This window comes from Alosa sapidissima, chromosome 10, assembly GCF_018492685.1.
Source record: "Alosa sapidissima isolate fAloSap1 chromosome 10, fAloSap1.pri, whole genome shotgun sequence".
In the NCBI taxonomy this organism is placed as follows: Eukaryota; Metazoa; Chordata; class Actinopteri; order Clupeiformes; family Clupeidae; genus Alosa; species Alosa sapidissima.
Window position 1 is genome coordinate 9,871,264 of NC_055966.1, and position 18,162 is coordinate 9,889,425.

The 18,162-nt window shown below is 43.9% G+C and overlaps 1 protein-coding gene across 2 annotated transcripts in view; it reads right to left on the minus strand.

Annotated features, from left to right (window-relative positions):
- Positions 1-15,788, minus strand: part of jarid2a (jumonji, AT rich interactive domain 2a) — a 38,873-nt gene extending 23,085 nt beyond the window's left edge. The window contains exons 1-2 of one of the 2 annotated variants that reach the window (XM_042106470.1): positions 15,191-15,788; positions 1,453-1,588 (exon numbers count right to left, since the gene is read on the minus strand). In XM_042106470.1, the coding sequence (XP_041962404.1) occupies positions 1,453-1,588; positions 15,191-15,235 (181 nt within the window). In that variant the 5' untranslated portion in view covers positions 15,236-15,788. The remainder of the gene's footprint in view (positions 1-1,452; positions 1,589-15,190) is intronic. The other variant, XM_042106471.1, reaches the window with a different exon arrangement.
- Between the last annotated feature and the right edge of the window lie 2,374 nt (positions 15,789-18,162).

Here is an 18,162-nt window from a genome sequence, read left to right on the forward strand (position 1 = left end):
TGCAGTGCCATGCAGGCTGGGCAGAGCAGGTCACTGGTGCCCTCGTGCTCTAATCTCCCTCTGAAGCGCGGCTGGCTGGCAGACTGACCGGCTGGCAGCGCACTCTGCTCTGGGCACCTCTGGGCCATTAGAGGAAAAATGACTCAGACTGGTAGGGTGCAATAAAACCAGGCTCAGAAAATGAAACCATACAGAGAGGGCTTTATTCTGGCCCTAATTTGCCTTACTAAACTCAAGAGTGGGAGCAAGCATGGCAGAAGAAGTAATAGTGAGTCTAATAAGCTGGAAAAATGAATGGCCAGAAAAATAGAAAATCATGGGAAGACTGCAGTGTCCACAGTGCTGTCTGACTGGAGCAGAGCTCTTTCTGGCAATATATCCACGACTGGCCCACAAACAATGCTTTTCATCCATTTAACTGTGATATTCCCAAAATAGAGACAGTAGTGGCAAGGGAATATAGATGTCCTACACAAGATAAAGCATGAGAACTTAAAAGGGTTTTGTTAAACAAAAAAAAAAAAGACAATTGGTGACAAAAAACCCACTCCGAAGATTAAGAGAGGCTTTGAGTGTGTGGGTTTCCTGGGCAACACGTTGCCGTCCTAATGAGACGATAAGAGAAGAGAGCGCTCCTTCGGAGACGAGTGCTGATCTGAGGACAGCTTCCCACTGCTCTGGAGAAGGTCAGGCTACCGCTGGGCCTCAGACTGAGACGGAGACAGCCGAGGCTGCCCTGAGATATGCCTGCGGCATCTAGAAAGCGCCTCCAATGGAGCCCCAATAAGAGGAGATGAAAGCAGATTCTTCTCTGGCTACCACTGCTGCCTGTTTCCACTGTTTCCAAAGTGACAACAGCATCCTTTTCTGTCAACTCCTTTTTTTTTGCAACAATGGGTCAGCTACAGAATTTAGCAACAGTGTGTACGCATGCCTGTTACAATAAATTTGAATGTTTCACACATTCGGTTCATGCAGTTTTACTGGAGTCGAATTCCTTAAACATCAGTGATTTCACCTTCAATTTGATAGATGCAGGCAAAGGCACTCAGAGTTGAAACAGAGCTATGGACAAAAATGAAAGGACCCTTGTGCAAAATGTTTCACTAGCGAATTATTATTATTGCAATGGAGTATTTACAGATGGACAAAAATGATTGTAGAAAACAACAACAGCAAATATAATCTCTGTGAGTCTTAAAATGCCAGAAGACTGAAATCATTGTATGCTATATTGTATGAAATATTGTATGAAATGTGTGTGTGTGAGAGAGAGAGAGAGAGAGAGAGAGAGAGAGAGAGAGAGAGAGGAAGAAAGGGAGGGAGGAAGACCAAAAGATAAAGTGTGATTGTGTGTGTGTGTGTGTGTGTGTGTGTGTGTGTGTGTGTGTGTTTCTATTAAAAAATCATGCAAACGTGCTAAACAGGCTATTACGATGATTGTCCACTCACCATTAATGCCCCCCTTGCCGTGGCCTTCCTTCCCCAGCACTTTGCTCTTCTGTTCTCTCTTGAACTCCTTGAGGGAGAGGTAGAGCACCCTGCGCACCACGCGCTCCTCCGACCAGGGGATGCCATCGTTATCATCCTGCAGAGGAGAGCACAGCACAGCACAGCACAGGATGAGCCTGACCCAGAGCAGTGCCCCAAAGCAGCACACAGAGGAGCAACCCAAAAAACAGCTGCATTTGAGGAATGCAGAGATCCACAGGGCCATGCTGGTGGAGACAGAAATAGACAGACAGCATTACAGCAGACCTACTATGGAGAGCTTCATTACAGCAGACCTATTATGGAGAGCTTCACCGGCCATATAGTGTCACTGTCACTGCATTGAGGGCACAGTGACAAGAAATGTCAGGTATTCTACTGGATATTCCCCACTTGAAGTAGGCTAGTCTGGTATAATGTATAACCTTATATATATGCTAACCTTCATAATCTTACTGGAGATGGTCTAATTTTTATGTTGAGAGGATGCCAGACATGTTGGAAAATCTCTGGACACAGCTTACATTTACATTTATTCATTTAACAGATGCTTTTATCCAAATGAGGAATAACATTCAAGCTACAATGTAGAGGAGGCCTGGGAGAGACAAGGTGAAGACACCAGGAGCCCTCGAGACCTCCCTGCCCTTAATGTGCTTTCACACACAGAAATCCTAGAGGAACTGGAGCCTAAACATAGAGAGGTGAGGTGTGTCCTACTCTACAGAGAGACTGCATCATCACTGACCAAACTGGTTGAGAGAGAGGGAGAGAGAGAGAGAGAGAGAGAGAGAGAGAGAGAGAGAGAGAGAGAGAGAGAGAGAGAGAGAGAAAGAGCTCAAGCGGACCCTCCCACAGATACAGTATGCAGGCATTCCACAAAGGCATGATGGCCACTTCTGGGATGGTGAATAGGTGCTTTAAGCCTATCAGGTGTCAAAGGTGAAATCGCCATAATCACGTTGAAGAAGGGCATCTGTAGGGCGATTAAATACGTTTCAATAAGAACTGTGAGTGCCATCCTTTAATTCTGAAGTTTATTTTGACACTCAGGAGGATTTAGCCCTCAGTTGTGAATATACCAAGGTGTTGAGCGCGTTAGTCCGGTTAGTTACTTTTCAAGCACAAAGCACAAAGTGAATGATATGTGATACATGTAAAAACCCTTGAAATGCTTAAACAAAGTGAACAAAAGGCTCGTACACACATTGTGAACCCAGAGGGCTCTCATATCTGTTGAAATACATATTCAGTACCTATAGAATAACAGTTCCTGGGGTGGGGAAATATATCAATGTCAAAAAGGACACCAATCCTCTTATAGGGCTCTTCCAGTGATATGACGATGGCATAATCTGTGAACAGTGGCCGTGTAGAGGAAATTAAAATCACAAAGTGATTCACACAAGACGAGATGTGTCAGATTCACCGCGGAGACAAAAACGCACGCGGGCAGAATAAATGTGCATTTTTTAGGAGAAACAAAGGAAACCGCCACACTGTCTGCGATGAACTGTCGTGGCTAAAAATAGACACACACACATACACACACACTCCAGCAGCAGGCTTCTCTCATCGGTGAGAGAGAAGCAGCAGCAGCGGCAGCAGGCACGTGTCAGAGGGATCCTTATTACTGTAGATACTGACTGCTATCACAACACGCATGCTAGCTGTTATGATAACACACATTCCCTGTGGGTGAACAGCTTGTTTGTACAATACACATTCTTCTCCCAGTAGCGAGATGGCTCCCACTTCCTGCTCCACGGCTTTCCCCCAGCTGCTTCCCACAATTCCTGATTCTCTGAAAGCTCTTCACACACTCGATTACTTTCTCACATAAAGGGGCACACACATCCGAGTGTGCGATTCTGTGAGTAAGTATATATCTGTGCCTGTGTGTGTGTGTGTGGGTCTGTGTGTGTGTGTGTGTGGGTCTGTGTGGGTGGGTGTCTGTGAGGCCTTCCCTTTTTTACCCTGAGTCAGCTGGCTTTAACCAACCCAAGCCAAAATACCTTCTGGAGTCTGTTCAAACCCAGAGAAAAATAATACTGTGGGTCAACCCTACTGTACCAACAATGCAACACTTTTGGGCAACGTCCAAGTGCGGGGAGGGGGGGGGGCACTGGTCTCCTGCTACACTCACATATCATTCAGCACAGCCAGCGGGAGCCGGCCTGGCTGGTTAAGAAAAGAGAGAAGCCGGTTACCCCACACCCCCGCCCCCCCAGCGCGGAAGGCAGCGATACACTGCGGAATTCTCCAGATGTAAATAGCCGCCGATTTCAATGGGCTGTACAACATGTTCCTCTAAAAGACTGTATGGCACACACTCTCTGCTCCCAGGGAAAAAACACTACTGCATACCAATGATTAATTACCCCCTGCTAAGAGGATGAAACTTCTTTGTCCATAAAGAAAACATTTTCTTGCCTTTCAAGCTTGTATGGCTTTTCACACATACTCAAGCCTACCGATGCACATAAAATGAAACATGGCCAGGCCTACAATCAATACATGAGCACTTCTAGACTGTTCTAAGCCACGTAGAGCCGTGGTGTTGGCAAACTTTCACAGTAGCATTCATCATATATATTCAGGCATGTGCTTCAAATTCCTGCTCCTTCCACAGGGACTATGTAAGCCGACACATGTTTAATTTATGAATAGCTCCATCCATTTGATCTTAAGGAACACCAAATTATAAACAAGTCTCCTTAGCCCATGAGTCACACCCTTGACAATAATGAGAACTACTTTACGCCGGCGAACATGAGCATGCTTCACTCCGAGCGCCATCTTTCTTCGTGTTGTTCAGGGCTGCGGAGAGTGTGGTATGTGTGGCATGCATAACTGACCAACCGTCAACACAATAGAGACAGGTCAGTTGTTTTGTGGTTAAGTGTGGGGTCCCCTGGGTTTGGTCTTTAGAGCTCAGGTCTTTGTCCTACAAGTGAGCCTACATTGGCCCCCATCTCAAGGGCATGGGAATTAAACAGTTATGAGATATTGCTGTTGACACAATGACAAAGAGAGATGCATGTGAAAGGGGTTGCGGCAGTTGAGTGATGGCCAGAGATATAGACACAAGATAACAACATGAAACCTGTCTGTCTGTTACACACCTAACTGTGTGATCCTTGAGAGCTACATCTTGGATATGTTACACACCTAACTGTGTGATCCTTGAGAGTTATTTTGGATGTGTTACACACCTAACTGTGTGTGATCCTTGAGAGTTATCTTGGATGTAGTACAAGAGAGCCTCATCAGCAATAGTAAATAAGTGAATGTCGCCACAGTCTCGATCCGCATCACTTTACAGCTCAGTAAACCAGAGCAAATTGAGGAGACTTTAGCTGACTGAATGAGAAGCAGCACAGCACTTCCTCCTTCTCTCTCTCTCTCCCCTTCCTACTTCCTCCTCCATAATCCTTCTGTGAGAACAACGGCTCTCTGATCAAATAAATGATCACTGATCCACTGCTTCTCCACTGTACAGAACCTAATGAGTGACGTTCTAATCAGAGACGCCAAAGTCCATCCTAAATCAATTAGGAGTCCTCAGAGCCATACAGAGCACCTTCAGTCTGCACATGTGCATGCGTGCAGTGTTCAATGCATTCGCTGAGTCCCACATGAAACAATCTATTTCAGCTGAATTTCCTTTACTTCGGTTCCAAAACCGGAGGTTAAATTAAATACCTAATCATCTCTGACACGCCGGGTACCCTCGGAGAATCTCAGTTTCCTGTGTGCCAACTGCAATATCTTCACGTTCTGCCTTTAATGTCCTCATCCATTTCCATGGAGTCTCCCTTCCTCTCCCAGACCTGTGCTTTGCAGAGGAGAGCCTGAACCCATGCCAGACAATGTGGTATGATTAAAACATTCACTGGTTCAGAGCAAATGAAGTCCTACACCAGCCTGGGAGAGGTATGTTTTCACTCAAAGCCAGGCCTCATAGAGCTCGGTCAATGATTGCTTACCTCATTGCAAAGAGTTAAAATCCAGCAAAACACTGATTGCTAGGTTTCTCTTAAAATAATATAATACTTTCAAGCATTTTACATCATCATTAAAAACCTGGCTGGAGGACTTCTCTGTTATCACAGGGTGAATAAGGCTACGGACTGAACCAGTGAATAGCTTCCACATTGTGTCCAGTGCAGATCCTCTGCCTCATCAGAGACTCAATTTCTTTATGAGTGGCAGATGATGAGCTGATCCTCTGTGACTAACACACTTGAGGGAAAGCTCTGAGGTTTGGACTGTCTTCAGCAGCCACGCAAACGGACGAGGAGGCATTTAGGCTCACATAATGAAAGTGATACTCGCGCAAACGGCCAAACCATAATGCCCAGCGCTGACAGGGATTACATTGTAATTGCTAGCAGACTAGAAACAATTCTGTGCACTTTTCAAGTAACGCTGTTCCAGATTTGCATACAGATAACCTGTCAAAGCAAACCCAATGGAACAGGACAGCTCGAATGCACAGACCTGCCTTGTAGGCACTGTGAATTGCACAAGGTGGCATTGATCCAGGCACAACCACCATCTCAATACTGCCATGTTGTTTGAGTAGGACAGTGTGCCAGTTAGCATGTATGTGTGTGTGTGTGTGTGTGTGTATGTGTGTGCATGCATGTGTGTGTGTGTCTGTTTGTCTGTCTGTCTGGGAGGGGGGGGGGGGGGGGGGTATTCCTCTTTGAATAAACATGCTATGTCTACGAGGTTGATATGCGAGTATCAACTGCATCGCTTCGTCATAACCCACAAACCTGACAAGAACACAAATGACTCATGTGCGAAAGACGCAAATAAGCGAACGCTGGGATCCTATTTTCAAAATCCCATTGTTAGAAATATTAGCTTATCCACTTCCATATACAAGGATGGATCACCATTAACAATGAATGCCCCTCTGTGACTAATAAGAAATGAAGTCAGCATAATAAGTAGACAGAATATTTTTTAGCACATTTGTTCTCCCACTGATAATTATTCTCTATTATTTATCTAAAATGTCGAGCAGTAAGTCTACTCTCTGATTTTCTACACTGAGGGAGAATATATTTCATCTACAAGCTTAAACATTCAATTATCCTTTCAATGTTTAAAATATTTTGGTGTTAAAACAAGACTATGTGGCCTACAGCATTGCAATATATGTGTCACTTACAAGACCTACCAAATCTCTTTGTATGGCATACCAGTGATGGTGAATATCACTATTACTTCTGACCACCTGAAACCTCTGGTGCAGATGAGAAGCATGACTAGAAGGCAAAAATCCCTTGTTAGCTCTTGTTAGAAGCCAACGACTCAAAATCAATACTTTTGCTTCACCCATCTGGCAAAATCCAACTTGTCCACTGTCTGTTTTTGGTCTGGACTGGGCCTGTGGGGTGGACTACACAAATAAACAACGCTCAATCTGTCCGGCTCTGGGTCTCTCCTGAGTGGCCGGCAGCTGGCCACAGTATCAGTCAAGCAGCAGATTAAGCAGAACACATCAACATTATTACACCCTGTTGGCCGAGCTCCACGGCCACATAAAAACAGAAGCGTGCGGGCAGCCGCAGTGGCGGCAGCAGCAGGCCCTAGCGAGCCTCTGCCAACATGTCGAACGTGACCTTGTTCTGAGACACCAGAGCCAGTGGCACACAGACACAGAAAGAGTGGCACACAGACACCACCATTCTTTTTTTTTTTGCGTGCGTGCGTGCGTGCGTGCGTGCGTGCGTGCGGTTATAGCTCCCGGGAGCTCTCATTCGCTCGCTCGCACGGCAAGGAGACAGGAATTCCTGTGAGCCTTTACAGAAACGGGAGTGACACGCCACTTTCCTGAATTTCACACGGACATCAAGGTTAGCTCTAGAGGAGGTGAATACTTTCCACTAAACCTGAGTCTGCAGGGCCATTATGACACTCAGGCTTAGAAAGGGGGTGGGTGGTTTGTTATGGTCAGCCAGCCAACGGATTTACACAGCAAGTGGGAGAAGTCCTTTGACTGAATATTTCCCTCTGAATCAAAGTTATGTTGGCCAAAAGAAAATGCCAAGCTCATGTGATACGACGTGCATTCAAAGACTGAACAAAAGGAAGCCTATAAGGCCTGATATTCCAGCTATATTTAGTGATTGTATCTCATCTTGGATTTGTGTCTGATCTGTTTCCTGTAACTGCTAGGGGAATAGAGCTTCATGCCGATGAGCAGGGAATACTGTCAGGTTAATCATTTTTACGAGATACAATCACAAAGTAGCAGGGAGACTGCTTGTCTCTGTAAAAAAAAACACACAAACAACAACAACAAGCCGTATTCCAAAAACAAGTAATGAAACGCATGGATTTCGCTCTTTCAAGAACAAGACTGAGGTGTTTAGACTTGTCTCAATCTGTTTGGATCCCCACTAAGCAGCTGCTGGCCTGGCCTCACCACCACCGCATGAATGTTATCTACCGCCTGCAGTCAAAGGGTTCTGAAATGAGGAAGCGTTGACTGCGCTGGATTTCCCCCCAGCTGTGGAGTTAATTGCATCAGCTGTATTTTATCTGAATTACCAGGTGAAGAAAGCGGAACCAATTTGCTGTATAAATATGTAATAATAACGCTTTACTTTTGCAGACACAAATTGCAAAAAATCTCCTTTTGATCATGATGCTGCCGTTCCTTCAGAAGGCCTGGCTTGAAAAGCAGCATAATAAAACCATTCATTCTACCAGCTAATGAAATGAAAACAAATCGATGACCAGACCCAATATATGGAATGTAACACATTCAGAGAACATGATTGTCATACATTTCATCTGGGCACACCCCTTGTGGATAAAAATAAAACATGTATATGGCAAAATGTCTGCACTACAAATCTTAGCAGTACCATTTATGGCCCTTGTTCCTCATTTTACTAGCTGTAATGCACACAAAAGACAATGCCCAGGGGTCTCGGTAAAAGCCTGATTACACCACAACAGGGTTTTAGCTCACTTATCAAGGGCACTTTGTTCCCTCAGACGGCACCGTCCAAATAGTCACCTAGAAGCCAAGACAGACTGTCACGGGGAGAGCCAAGATATCACAGCCCCGCCTCCTCCCCTCCCTCTCCATGACAACAGCCACATGGCCCATGGCCTCCCAGTTCTCTCTCTTTTTCTTCTACTCTGTCCCCCTCTCTTTTTCTCTAACTCTGTCTCTCTCCTTCTGCTCCTACTCTCTTCCCTCTCTCAAGAGCACCTATAACTCTCTACTTGCCCACACAGCCCATTCACTCGCATGGGCTTTGATGCGTCTCTTTTTTTGTCACTGGATAAAACTTACGAGTCGTGAATCTGCTCAGTGCCTCACTCTAGTGCCTGCTGTCTTCAGGCTTAAAGAGAGCAAGGAGTCCATGGTGGTGGCATTAGACTTCCAGAGAAAAAAAAATCTCTCTGCTCAGCTACAGTATTGAATGCAGCTGTGAATTTGACAGAAATGGATGGGAACTCACCCTGACAGTGCTGAGAGAAGGAAACGGAGGGAAAGAGTCTGTCAAAGCAGCAAAAAAAAATTAAACCTGTTGTGAAATATTATCCCCTGGTCCTTTGTATAGAGAGGGCGGCTGTGTGAACAAAGAGGGGCCCGGAGTGGGGTAGAGGTCTCTGAGGCAGAGTGGCAGCACAAAGCAAAGAGGGACATGCCTGGAACATGCTTCAGTCCAGGACACATACATAATGCAGCTGCACCAGGTCTGCCTCTGTGCAGACTAGGAAGAGCAGCGGCATAATTTCACACTACATTTACGGCAAAACAGCATCTTCTCAGATACTGATGTGGCCATTCTTTTTAACACAGTAGCCTACATGTAGGCTATATGAACGTATGAAACAAATGAAACAAGCCTAACCACACAAATATACATAAAATATACACAAATGCATAAAATTAAGCTAAGCTTGTTTAGGTGCTCGGCAGAGTCGGTGTTGATCCTAGGAGTGATTTGCTTAATTAGAGCACAGCTGGACATGTCTGGGTGTGGGATGGGCTCGGAGAGATGACTGGCACCTCGGAATATTTCCCCTGGTGATTTACGTCTTTGTTTTTGGGCATTAGGAGATACAATGCTTCGCAAAAAAACGCATGTGGTTTCTCACAGCAAACAGGGAGTTTATGCTACCAGTTGTCTGGTACACCGATACTTTAGTTAGCCTCGCACACGACCACACTCTCAATTGTGTAATGACCTCTTTCTGAAACTCATAGCTCTTATTTGAGGTCAATTTAATGACAGGGACGCATATCCATAAGCACTATATCAAAAGCATTTGGGCTCTGACGGAGCATCTTTTTGTCAACTCAAAAGCCTTTTTCTGACAGCAGCCAAGCTGTAAGTGCCCTCTCCTCTTCTCCTTTAAGACAGGCTTTCCTCTACCTGGAAATATACTGCAAGATGAATACCTCAGGGAGAAACTCAAGGATGAATACAACCATTGGAATAAAACAGACTTGCAAGAAATGACACAACGATTCTTAGATGCTTGGACACAATGCAGAGAGAAAATAGAACTGGCTATAGAAAGGCACAAAGACGAAGACCTCACTTAACTGCGTGATGAATATATTTTCATGCCGTCCATCCAAATAGGGAAACATTTACTCACAACAACAGGATGGGGGGGCCGGGAGAATGGTTGGCCCAATATAAAGCAGAGGAAAGCTCGGGAGGGCCGTTTCAGTTATACCGTACTGAGTGCTGACGATACAACTGCTGCTGGCTGCCAAGGGGCCTGACTGGACATTACGGATTACTTTGTTAGCATATATTAGGCCCAAAGACATGTGAACCGACCAGGAAAGATACATCGTCCATTACTCCCCTTCTCCTGCCCTTACCTAATAAAACTCTAAACTAGATTTGCTCCAAGACAGATTATCATTAGACACAGCAACTTGCTTTGCGCTAAATGGCCCAATATGCTTCATAACACCACCCCACACACACACACCCTACTCCAGCAGGATGGTATGGTTAGTTAAATATTAATAGATACTCTGGGGTGGATGTGAAATATCCAAATCCAATCCAAATGTTATTTCCAACTCCAGTGAATTTTTTTTTTTTAATCGGGTCCAACTTTCAACATTTGGTCTGATCAGCCAAAACTGCAAGGACAGAGCCTGTCACACAGTAGTTGCACTGTTCCTGTTCCGTAGCCTCTAACAACAGCTGAGTGAGAGTCTCCCATTCAGAGTGTTGGAGGAAAGCCTTGCACTCAAGGATCTATGTAAACAGAACCTGGCTCAGTCCAAGCTGAGAGAGAGAGAGAGTGAGAGTGAGAGAGAGAGAGAGAGAGAGAGAGAGAGAGAGAGAGAGAGAGAGAGAGAGAGAGAAGAGACTCAGGCCAAGGCCAGCAGCACAGGAGGCCACAAAGCAGAGCAGAGCAAGAGAGTAGCCTGTGCTGGGCTGGGCTGCACTGGGGATATCCCCAGGCTGAGTTAGGGCTGCTAACCCCAACTCCAGGGCCAATCTCTCCTGGTGTCCTGAGATGGAAAACACCTGGACCTGCAGAAGCATGTCACGCATCGCGCCCGACCAGATGAGAAGCACAGTCAGAGATGTTTCTGAGCCAGAAAGGACCAAATAAACATCTTTGAAATAATCCTCAGAAAATGGTGGATGGTTGAGTATTGGTTATGAGAGATGAAATATACAGAGTTCTATCGCTTCCACTGTGAGGACAGATGGCATTCTGACAGAGGACTGCAACACATCTGGAAGCGTTAGGAGTTGCCTGGCGGTGTGCTATTAGACTTGTTGTAGCTCCTCTCAAGTTAGAATAAGCCAAGTGCTCGTAATGGCTATCTTGTGGCTGTGGAGGAAAACTAATCATTCTGCCTAGGTAGTTATAATCCTTTTGTTACCCTGTCCTTTAGCTACTGAGCACAACATTTAAATTCTGGCATGCATCGACGCAATGACAGCACAGTTGCCAGAATGTCAGACTAGGCAAGGCTAGGCTATTGTTTGACGATCAGATCCCATCCAACATCACAAGCATCGAGACCACTTCCTTTTTTTTCCATTTCTTTGCAGTTTCCAGGGTAGTCGAACCAATAATTCTGAGCCGCACTGGTTTCCTTGTAATTATTGTTATGTGCCATGCCCAAATGATTTAACCACTGTGGCCAATGGCAGTCTGGCATGATTAGCGAGCCATATTTCCATAATGCATGGAAATTGAAAGCGATAAATAGATGAGTGAAAATCTATGTTTCCCATAATTCAGGGCATGTGTCCCGCATTGTTAACGTGTCGGTTAATGTAGTGTGACTGGAGTCTGCTCTTAGGGCTGAGATCTCTCTGCTGCGAAAGCGGCTCTTGACAAACACTGTTAAGCAACAAGAGGAATAATGCACCACAGGTTTGACAAGTGGCCCTCAGATAAAAACTCTGCATGGAATAAATCGGGAGACATAAAGAAACCGCTGAAGCGCTGAGCTGAAGCGAAAGCAGACTGTGATGCATGGAAAGTCCATACCTCCTCACACCGACGGGAGAGCCAAGACATACATTTATGGCCTGCAAGGGTCTCAGCTCAAACACCAGAGAGTAATCAAGTGCTTGTTACATGGACACTTTTAACATTCATTTGATTTGAAATCTAGATCCAGCCATTTGGATTGACAAAACATGACACAAACAATTTGTAGAAACCATTTGAATGGACAAAACAGAAGTGTTGATTATGTGACTATGAATACAGGTCTTTATCCAGCTTCAGCAACACTGCAGGCAATAGTCAGGCTCATACCTGTCCAGCTGATTATGTAAAACCAAACAAAATAATTATTATCTGAATAGCGACTGAGCTTTGATCGCCACTAAAACTTCTTTCGCTGCCAACCCTCACAATAATCTGGCTGGAGCAAAGTCATTAGGTTCACTCCAGAATAAGGTTACATAATTTCTTTTTTACAACGCTTGCTTGCAATCAAATTATATAACAGCAGTAATGAAACGGTGCAGCCATTGTGTAAACAAAAACAAATGATGGGAAGGGCAATAGAAGTGTAAAGTGCTGACTGCAGCAGATCTTCCTGAGGGTAGGGCTGGTTCGATTCCGTCCACCGCAGATACACGGTTCACATGCCCCCCCTCACCAGCAATCCATACCTACTCTGGAGTATGAAGGTCACTTTTACAGGTGTGCAGGCTCACAATCTGTCCAGAGGGGCACACAGCATGCTGAACACATCTTTCTGGCTGCGGCGGCAGAATCCTCTCTGCTCCGTTGACTCAGTTCAGATGGAGGCTGACAGAAGCGTGACACAGATTACAGTGATACTAGCCGAGTCAGTCCAGAGCCTGGTATTAAGTTTTAATGCCACAAGGCAACACTGTGGCCTTTAAAGAGCCCTCTGTGTGTGTGTGTGTGTGTGTGTGTGTGTGCATGCATGTGTGCGTGTGTGTGTGTGCATGCATGTGTGTGTGCGTGTGTTTGTATGAGTGTTAGGATAAGAGAATGAGAGACAGAGAGGGAGAAAGACAGAAAATGATTGTGTGTGTGTGTGTTTGTATGTGTGTAAAAAAAGAGACACATAGAAAGGGGAAAAGGCAGGACGAGAGAGCAGGAGAGAGTGTGTGTGTCCCATTCAGTAGGTCAGATTCCTTGACTGGGCCTTGTCAGTTGTGTGCCCACTCAAACAAACACTGACAGCCTCTTTAAATTTGCAAAAGCCTAGCAACAGCTGTGCTTATCCTCGCACATGGCAATGAATTAAGTTTTAGAGCACATGGCACTGAGTTATGTTTTAGACCACCACACTGCCGTGCAGACTACCAAAGCACCCCCCAACCCCCCCTGCACTTGTCATTTCCAATTACCTCCACTGCCATCTTTCTCTTCCTCTCTCTCTTTCTCTCTCTGTTTCTTAACACTGAAGACATGCTTTAACGGGTGTCTTTATCTCTGGTTTTTTACACTGTCACAAAATGCAAACAACACGCTTTGTGTGTGTGTGTGTGTGTATGATCACAGGGATGTGCTTATCTGGTGTAGCCAAGTGTCTTTTTTAGCTGAGTTCAGTTGCGAAGGCCCACTTGTTCTTTCATCCACTTCTCCTTAAGCCAAGCATGTATAATAGTCTTACACTAATTGAGTTGAGGTTAAACTGCAAGGGCTGAGGTGCTTCCGAGAGCACAGTCACACTAAAGTCCACTGTGACTAGTTGGGTTCTTCCTCCGAACGTACACTATGTTCGGGACGACACAGGTATTCTTTCACTTGGTCCATCTGGATTCTTGTGTTCACCTTCCACATGCAGCTTTAAATTGCTTTCCATAACTTGGTTGAAAATAAAAGAAATCCATAAACAATACCTGATTGATCAACTGATTTGACATATTTAGTGAAGCACAGTCCTTTTGAGTGAAGTGATCATGAGATGTGACTCACCACAGTATTTACCACGCCTTAACTTTCTACACGCATGCAAACAGAACAATGTAAAGCACCAAATAAACTCTACAAAGAAGTTGGAACAGGAAATATTTCAGATTAACGATTTCAATGGCTCATTCGCTTTGAAAAAAAAAACTGCATGGTAGGTCAGGCCTACTGCAAGGCTTTAAGGTATCAGGTCTTGATCCACCTTTTCTCCTGAGTTTACACTGACTATGTGTGTGTGTCGTTAAATCAGCTCTGTCATGTACATAGTCCAGTTATATTGACCTTACTGAAATACTAGAGTATCTACCAGAATATCTTTTATCCTCATATTTGTCAAACAAATCACCCTCACCGTGGTGTTCTGTGTGTGGCAGTGAACACAGTTGTGCTTATCACGTTTCTGACATTGAACTGAACTAGTCTTACTGGTGAGGAGACTTTGGTTACCTTTTCTGTTGGAGCCTCCAACAGAAAAAATACTGGGGCATTACTGTAAAGTGCAGCTAAAATTGCAACTGTGTGAAGTCATATCCCTACATTACAGAATAGGAAAATGAGAACAATTACTTCAACGCTATCTTAAGGCCTCAAATGAAGCGTCCTGATCCTGAGGTCAATCACTAATTTTGGTTCCAGCAAAGGCTACATTTGATCATATTAAAAGACGGTTCCAGCACCTATAGACTATAAAGTGGACATCCAGCTTTCTAAACGAAACTGACATGCTTAAAACAATCCAACATAAGCTACATTGGTGTCTACACCACTCTGAACTCAGTGACCGTTTTGGGTTCACCAAGATATCATAGTGCTTCGATAACCAATTGACTAAAAAAGACTGCCAATTTAAACCGGGTTAGTAGTCGCGAATGGCGAAAGAACCCGGAAAAGCCAGAGGCGAAATGTGGCTGCCTGCGTTCTGAGAATAGCAAACAAAGCGATTCTGAGGTCAACTACAAGATATTCTTAGAGATCCGTTTCACGAACACACCTCAATAAACAGACGTATTGCCCCATTTCTGAAGTAATAATGTGCGTCCAATAAACAAGCAACTCCCATCTGGTTGAAGCCAACGCTTGATAGATAGCCTACGTCTAAGAGCATAAACAAATGGCAAATGTGCTTACATTAGGCTAATATTTCTAATGCATGATTCTCGGGTGATTTTGGACAGGCTATTTCTAAGTGTAAGCATTTAAAGGCACAAGTTAACACCATGTTCCAAGCTTTTCAGAAAGACATTTAAATCAAACGCACACTTACAAATTTCTTTTGAATGATATTCCTCTTGGGTCTTTCCCTGCTCATTCTGCAATCCAGATTGTATTCGCTAAAGATTGGGTCGCCACATTAATTTTGATGTAGGCTACTATTTATGGTTCCGTTGTTATAACACGTGATAATTTAAATCCCGGGTAGCGATATGGCGAGGTAGACCGAGATTGTTTTATCCCTGTGTTCGATTATGCAGAATCAGAAATCGCTTAACGAAGATTCCAAAATATATATCCAAGAAGAGGAAAACCCGGTTCAACCAGAAAAATCACAACGGCATAGCATATCCACGATAAAGCATTTCAGGATCTTCCATTAGGGATACAAAAAGCGTCGTCAATCCTCCAGAAAGCGCAGCCCCGCAATCGCAGCAGTGTCCCCCTTGGTGGTTATATATCGTTAAATGTTACATTGTGTCGGGGTAGATGCTATAGCCTATATTTCGGTTAAAATGAAGTCCAGAGTTATTTGCCCGTTGTTATCAGATAATGTGCGAACTCCTCGGCACCAATGTTATTACGAACTGCTCGTGTCTTTCTTCGGCAGCACAGTCCTATCACAACCCATGACCACATTTCGCGGTAACTTTAAATGACTGCAACTTTACTGTCGACAATAAAATGCAAAAACACTATCCCCAATTTGTAGCCTTTATGATGACTACCTATATTCAGTAAACTAAGCGATGCTGTGTAAAAGGAGAGGATAGGTTATGTTGTCGCATATGCGGTAGCCGAAAGATATTAACAACCAAACATTAACATTCTGGATTGTTCAGATATCGGGTTACTTCAAACAGGGCAAGTGCCGTCAGTAAAGCCAGTTTGCAAAGCTAAAAGCATTAGTGATCAAAGGCCTTTTCCACAAGCAGAAACGTTGCTGTCCCGGTGGTCTTGTGTGCTTTATATCAAGTTGCAAGAGGGGTAACTGTAATTTACTTCGCTTGCGAGGTAGCCTAGCACTTCGTTCAAAATAGCGCATGCAGGCCTTTTAGCAGGACTGCCAAGCTCATATTGTTACACGGTGACCTTCCTGTGAACAGTGGTCTAACTATATTCTATTAACTAGCCTACACAATTCAGAAGATATGAAGCCCATCAAAATGTTTCAGTTGGGGTTTTTTGTAATGCAATCTTCAGCCAGTTTGTGGCTGGATCTTGCCTTTGAGGCAGGGCAGGCCAATACCACAAAAACATACAGCACAACTGACCCAAAAAAAAAAAAAAAAACATTTAAAGATGAGGGCCTGGAAAGAATCATTGAAACGAATGGAACATGCACACAATGGCATTGTTGTGTAAAACTTAATATATATTTGAAATATTATATAAATTATGACATATTTTTAAACAAGTATAGAGTAGGCCTATATATTCCAAGTTTATTATGCCTTTCTCATTCCAAGCTTGAGATTCATGAATTGAAGAGGCAGATTTACCCAACTCTGTTCGGGTGGTTGGGACCATGATAACAATTTCCCCTTGATATAGCCTACTGGGGCAATATGTCAGCAAACTATACATGTCTATTACAATAATAATATCTTAAATGACTCTCGAGTATCACAGATATCACACAAAATATATGAGTTGTCTGCTGTTTTTATCTTTTTGAATGCCTTTATAACCTTGAAATATGATTTTTAAATGTTTATAAATGTCCAGGGAAATGGATTGATTAAATCAAAACAGCATCTTACCAACATGCTTTTCTTTCAAATGTTCCCAATAACTGCAACATGAAAGAAGAGCAAACATCTCTCTTCATTGACACCAAACTAGGCAATAATTTGAGTCAAGTGTCCCCATGCCCCACAATAACATTGGAAATACTCACATTCTGGCAATGTAAGGTCTGGCAATGTTTCAATCCTTTATAGGCGTAGTTCTAATTAAAAGACCTCCATTTTGAATGAAGTGATATAGCCTTTATTAAAGGTGCAGTCAGCGATTGTACAGGAAGTTGTGTTTGTTAACATTATTAGCAGACACTTTTCCCCCTAAAACAATGTACATTAAATTTTAACCAAGGACCAAAGGAAACACACCTGGGAGGTAGCTCACCCCTCCCTTCAGTATTTCCCGAGAAACTCAACACAGGGTTTCATTTTTGTTTGAGGGATAGACTGCACCCAATTTGTTTGTTTCCAGTTCTTGGGGCCTAGTGGGCTGCCTAAAGAGGCCGGCTTTCTTACAGTGCACTCACTGAATGGGCAGCTAGCAGGTGTTGAGATGATTGCTGAATGTGACAAAATAAATGTAATGGCTTGAAATCACACATGATCAGTGACTGTGCCTTTAAGCATGATTGTTATCACGGTCACATTTCATAGATCAGTAAAGTAACAAATGGACAACTGTAGAATTCCATTCCACTGACACAATAGTTTAATTGCTTTGTAACAAAGGGGACCCCCTTTTCTAGGGAGAGTACCAACCCTAGTGCAATCTGAGTCCTCAAGGATTATACCAAGCCCCTCTCCATGGTAATCTAAGGATTATTTCTAAAAATAAATGCTTAATTCAGCCATGCTGGCACAGGGGATTGGGGAGATGTGGAATTCCTCCACTTATCTCATCTGAATGTACAGACGGGTCAGAACCATATCTCTCCATCACACAACATCTGCATGTGGCCCATATAGGGAAGGGGTGGTTTTGCTGCAGAAGATGGAGGTATAGATTCTTAGATGCAAAGCGAAAAAGTAATTTAGTGTTCATACAAGAAAGGGGAGCACTTTTTCCATAATGCACAGCATTGCAGAACGCTGTGTGTAAATTACATCTGTTTAGTTCTAATACTGGTGTATGTCTGATGTCACACTCCAGTAGTCTGTGCACTGTGTGTTCAGTGTTGAGACAGGGGAGGCCCCAAGGGAGACGTCTCGCTTTTTAAAACTCCGAAGTGACAAATAAAACTCTCTAATCCCCACTCCCCTTTACACACACTTTCTCTCTCTC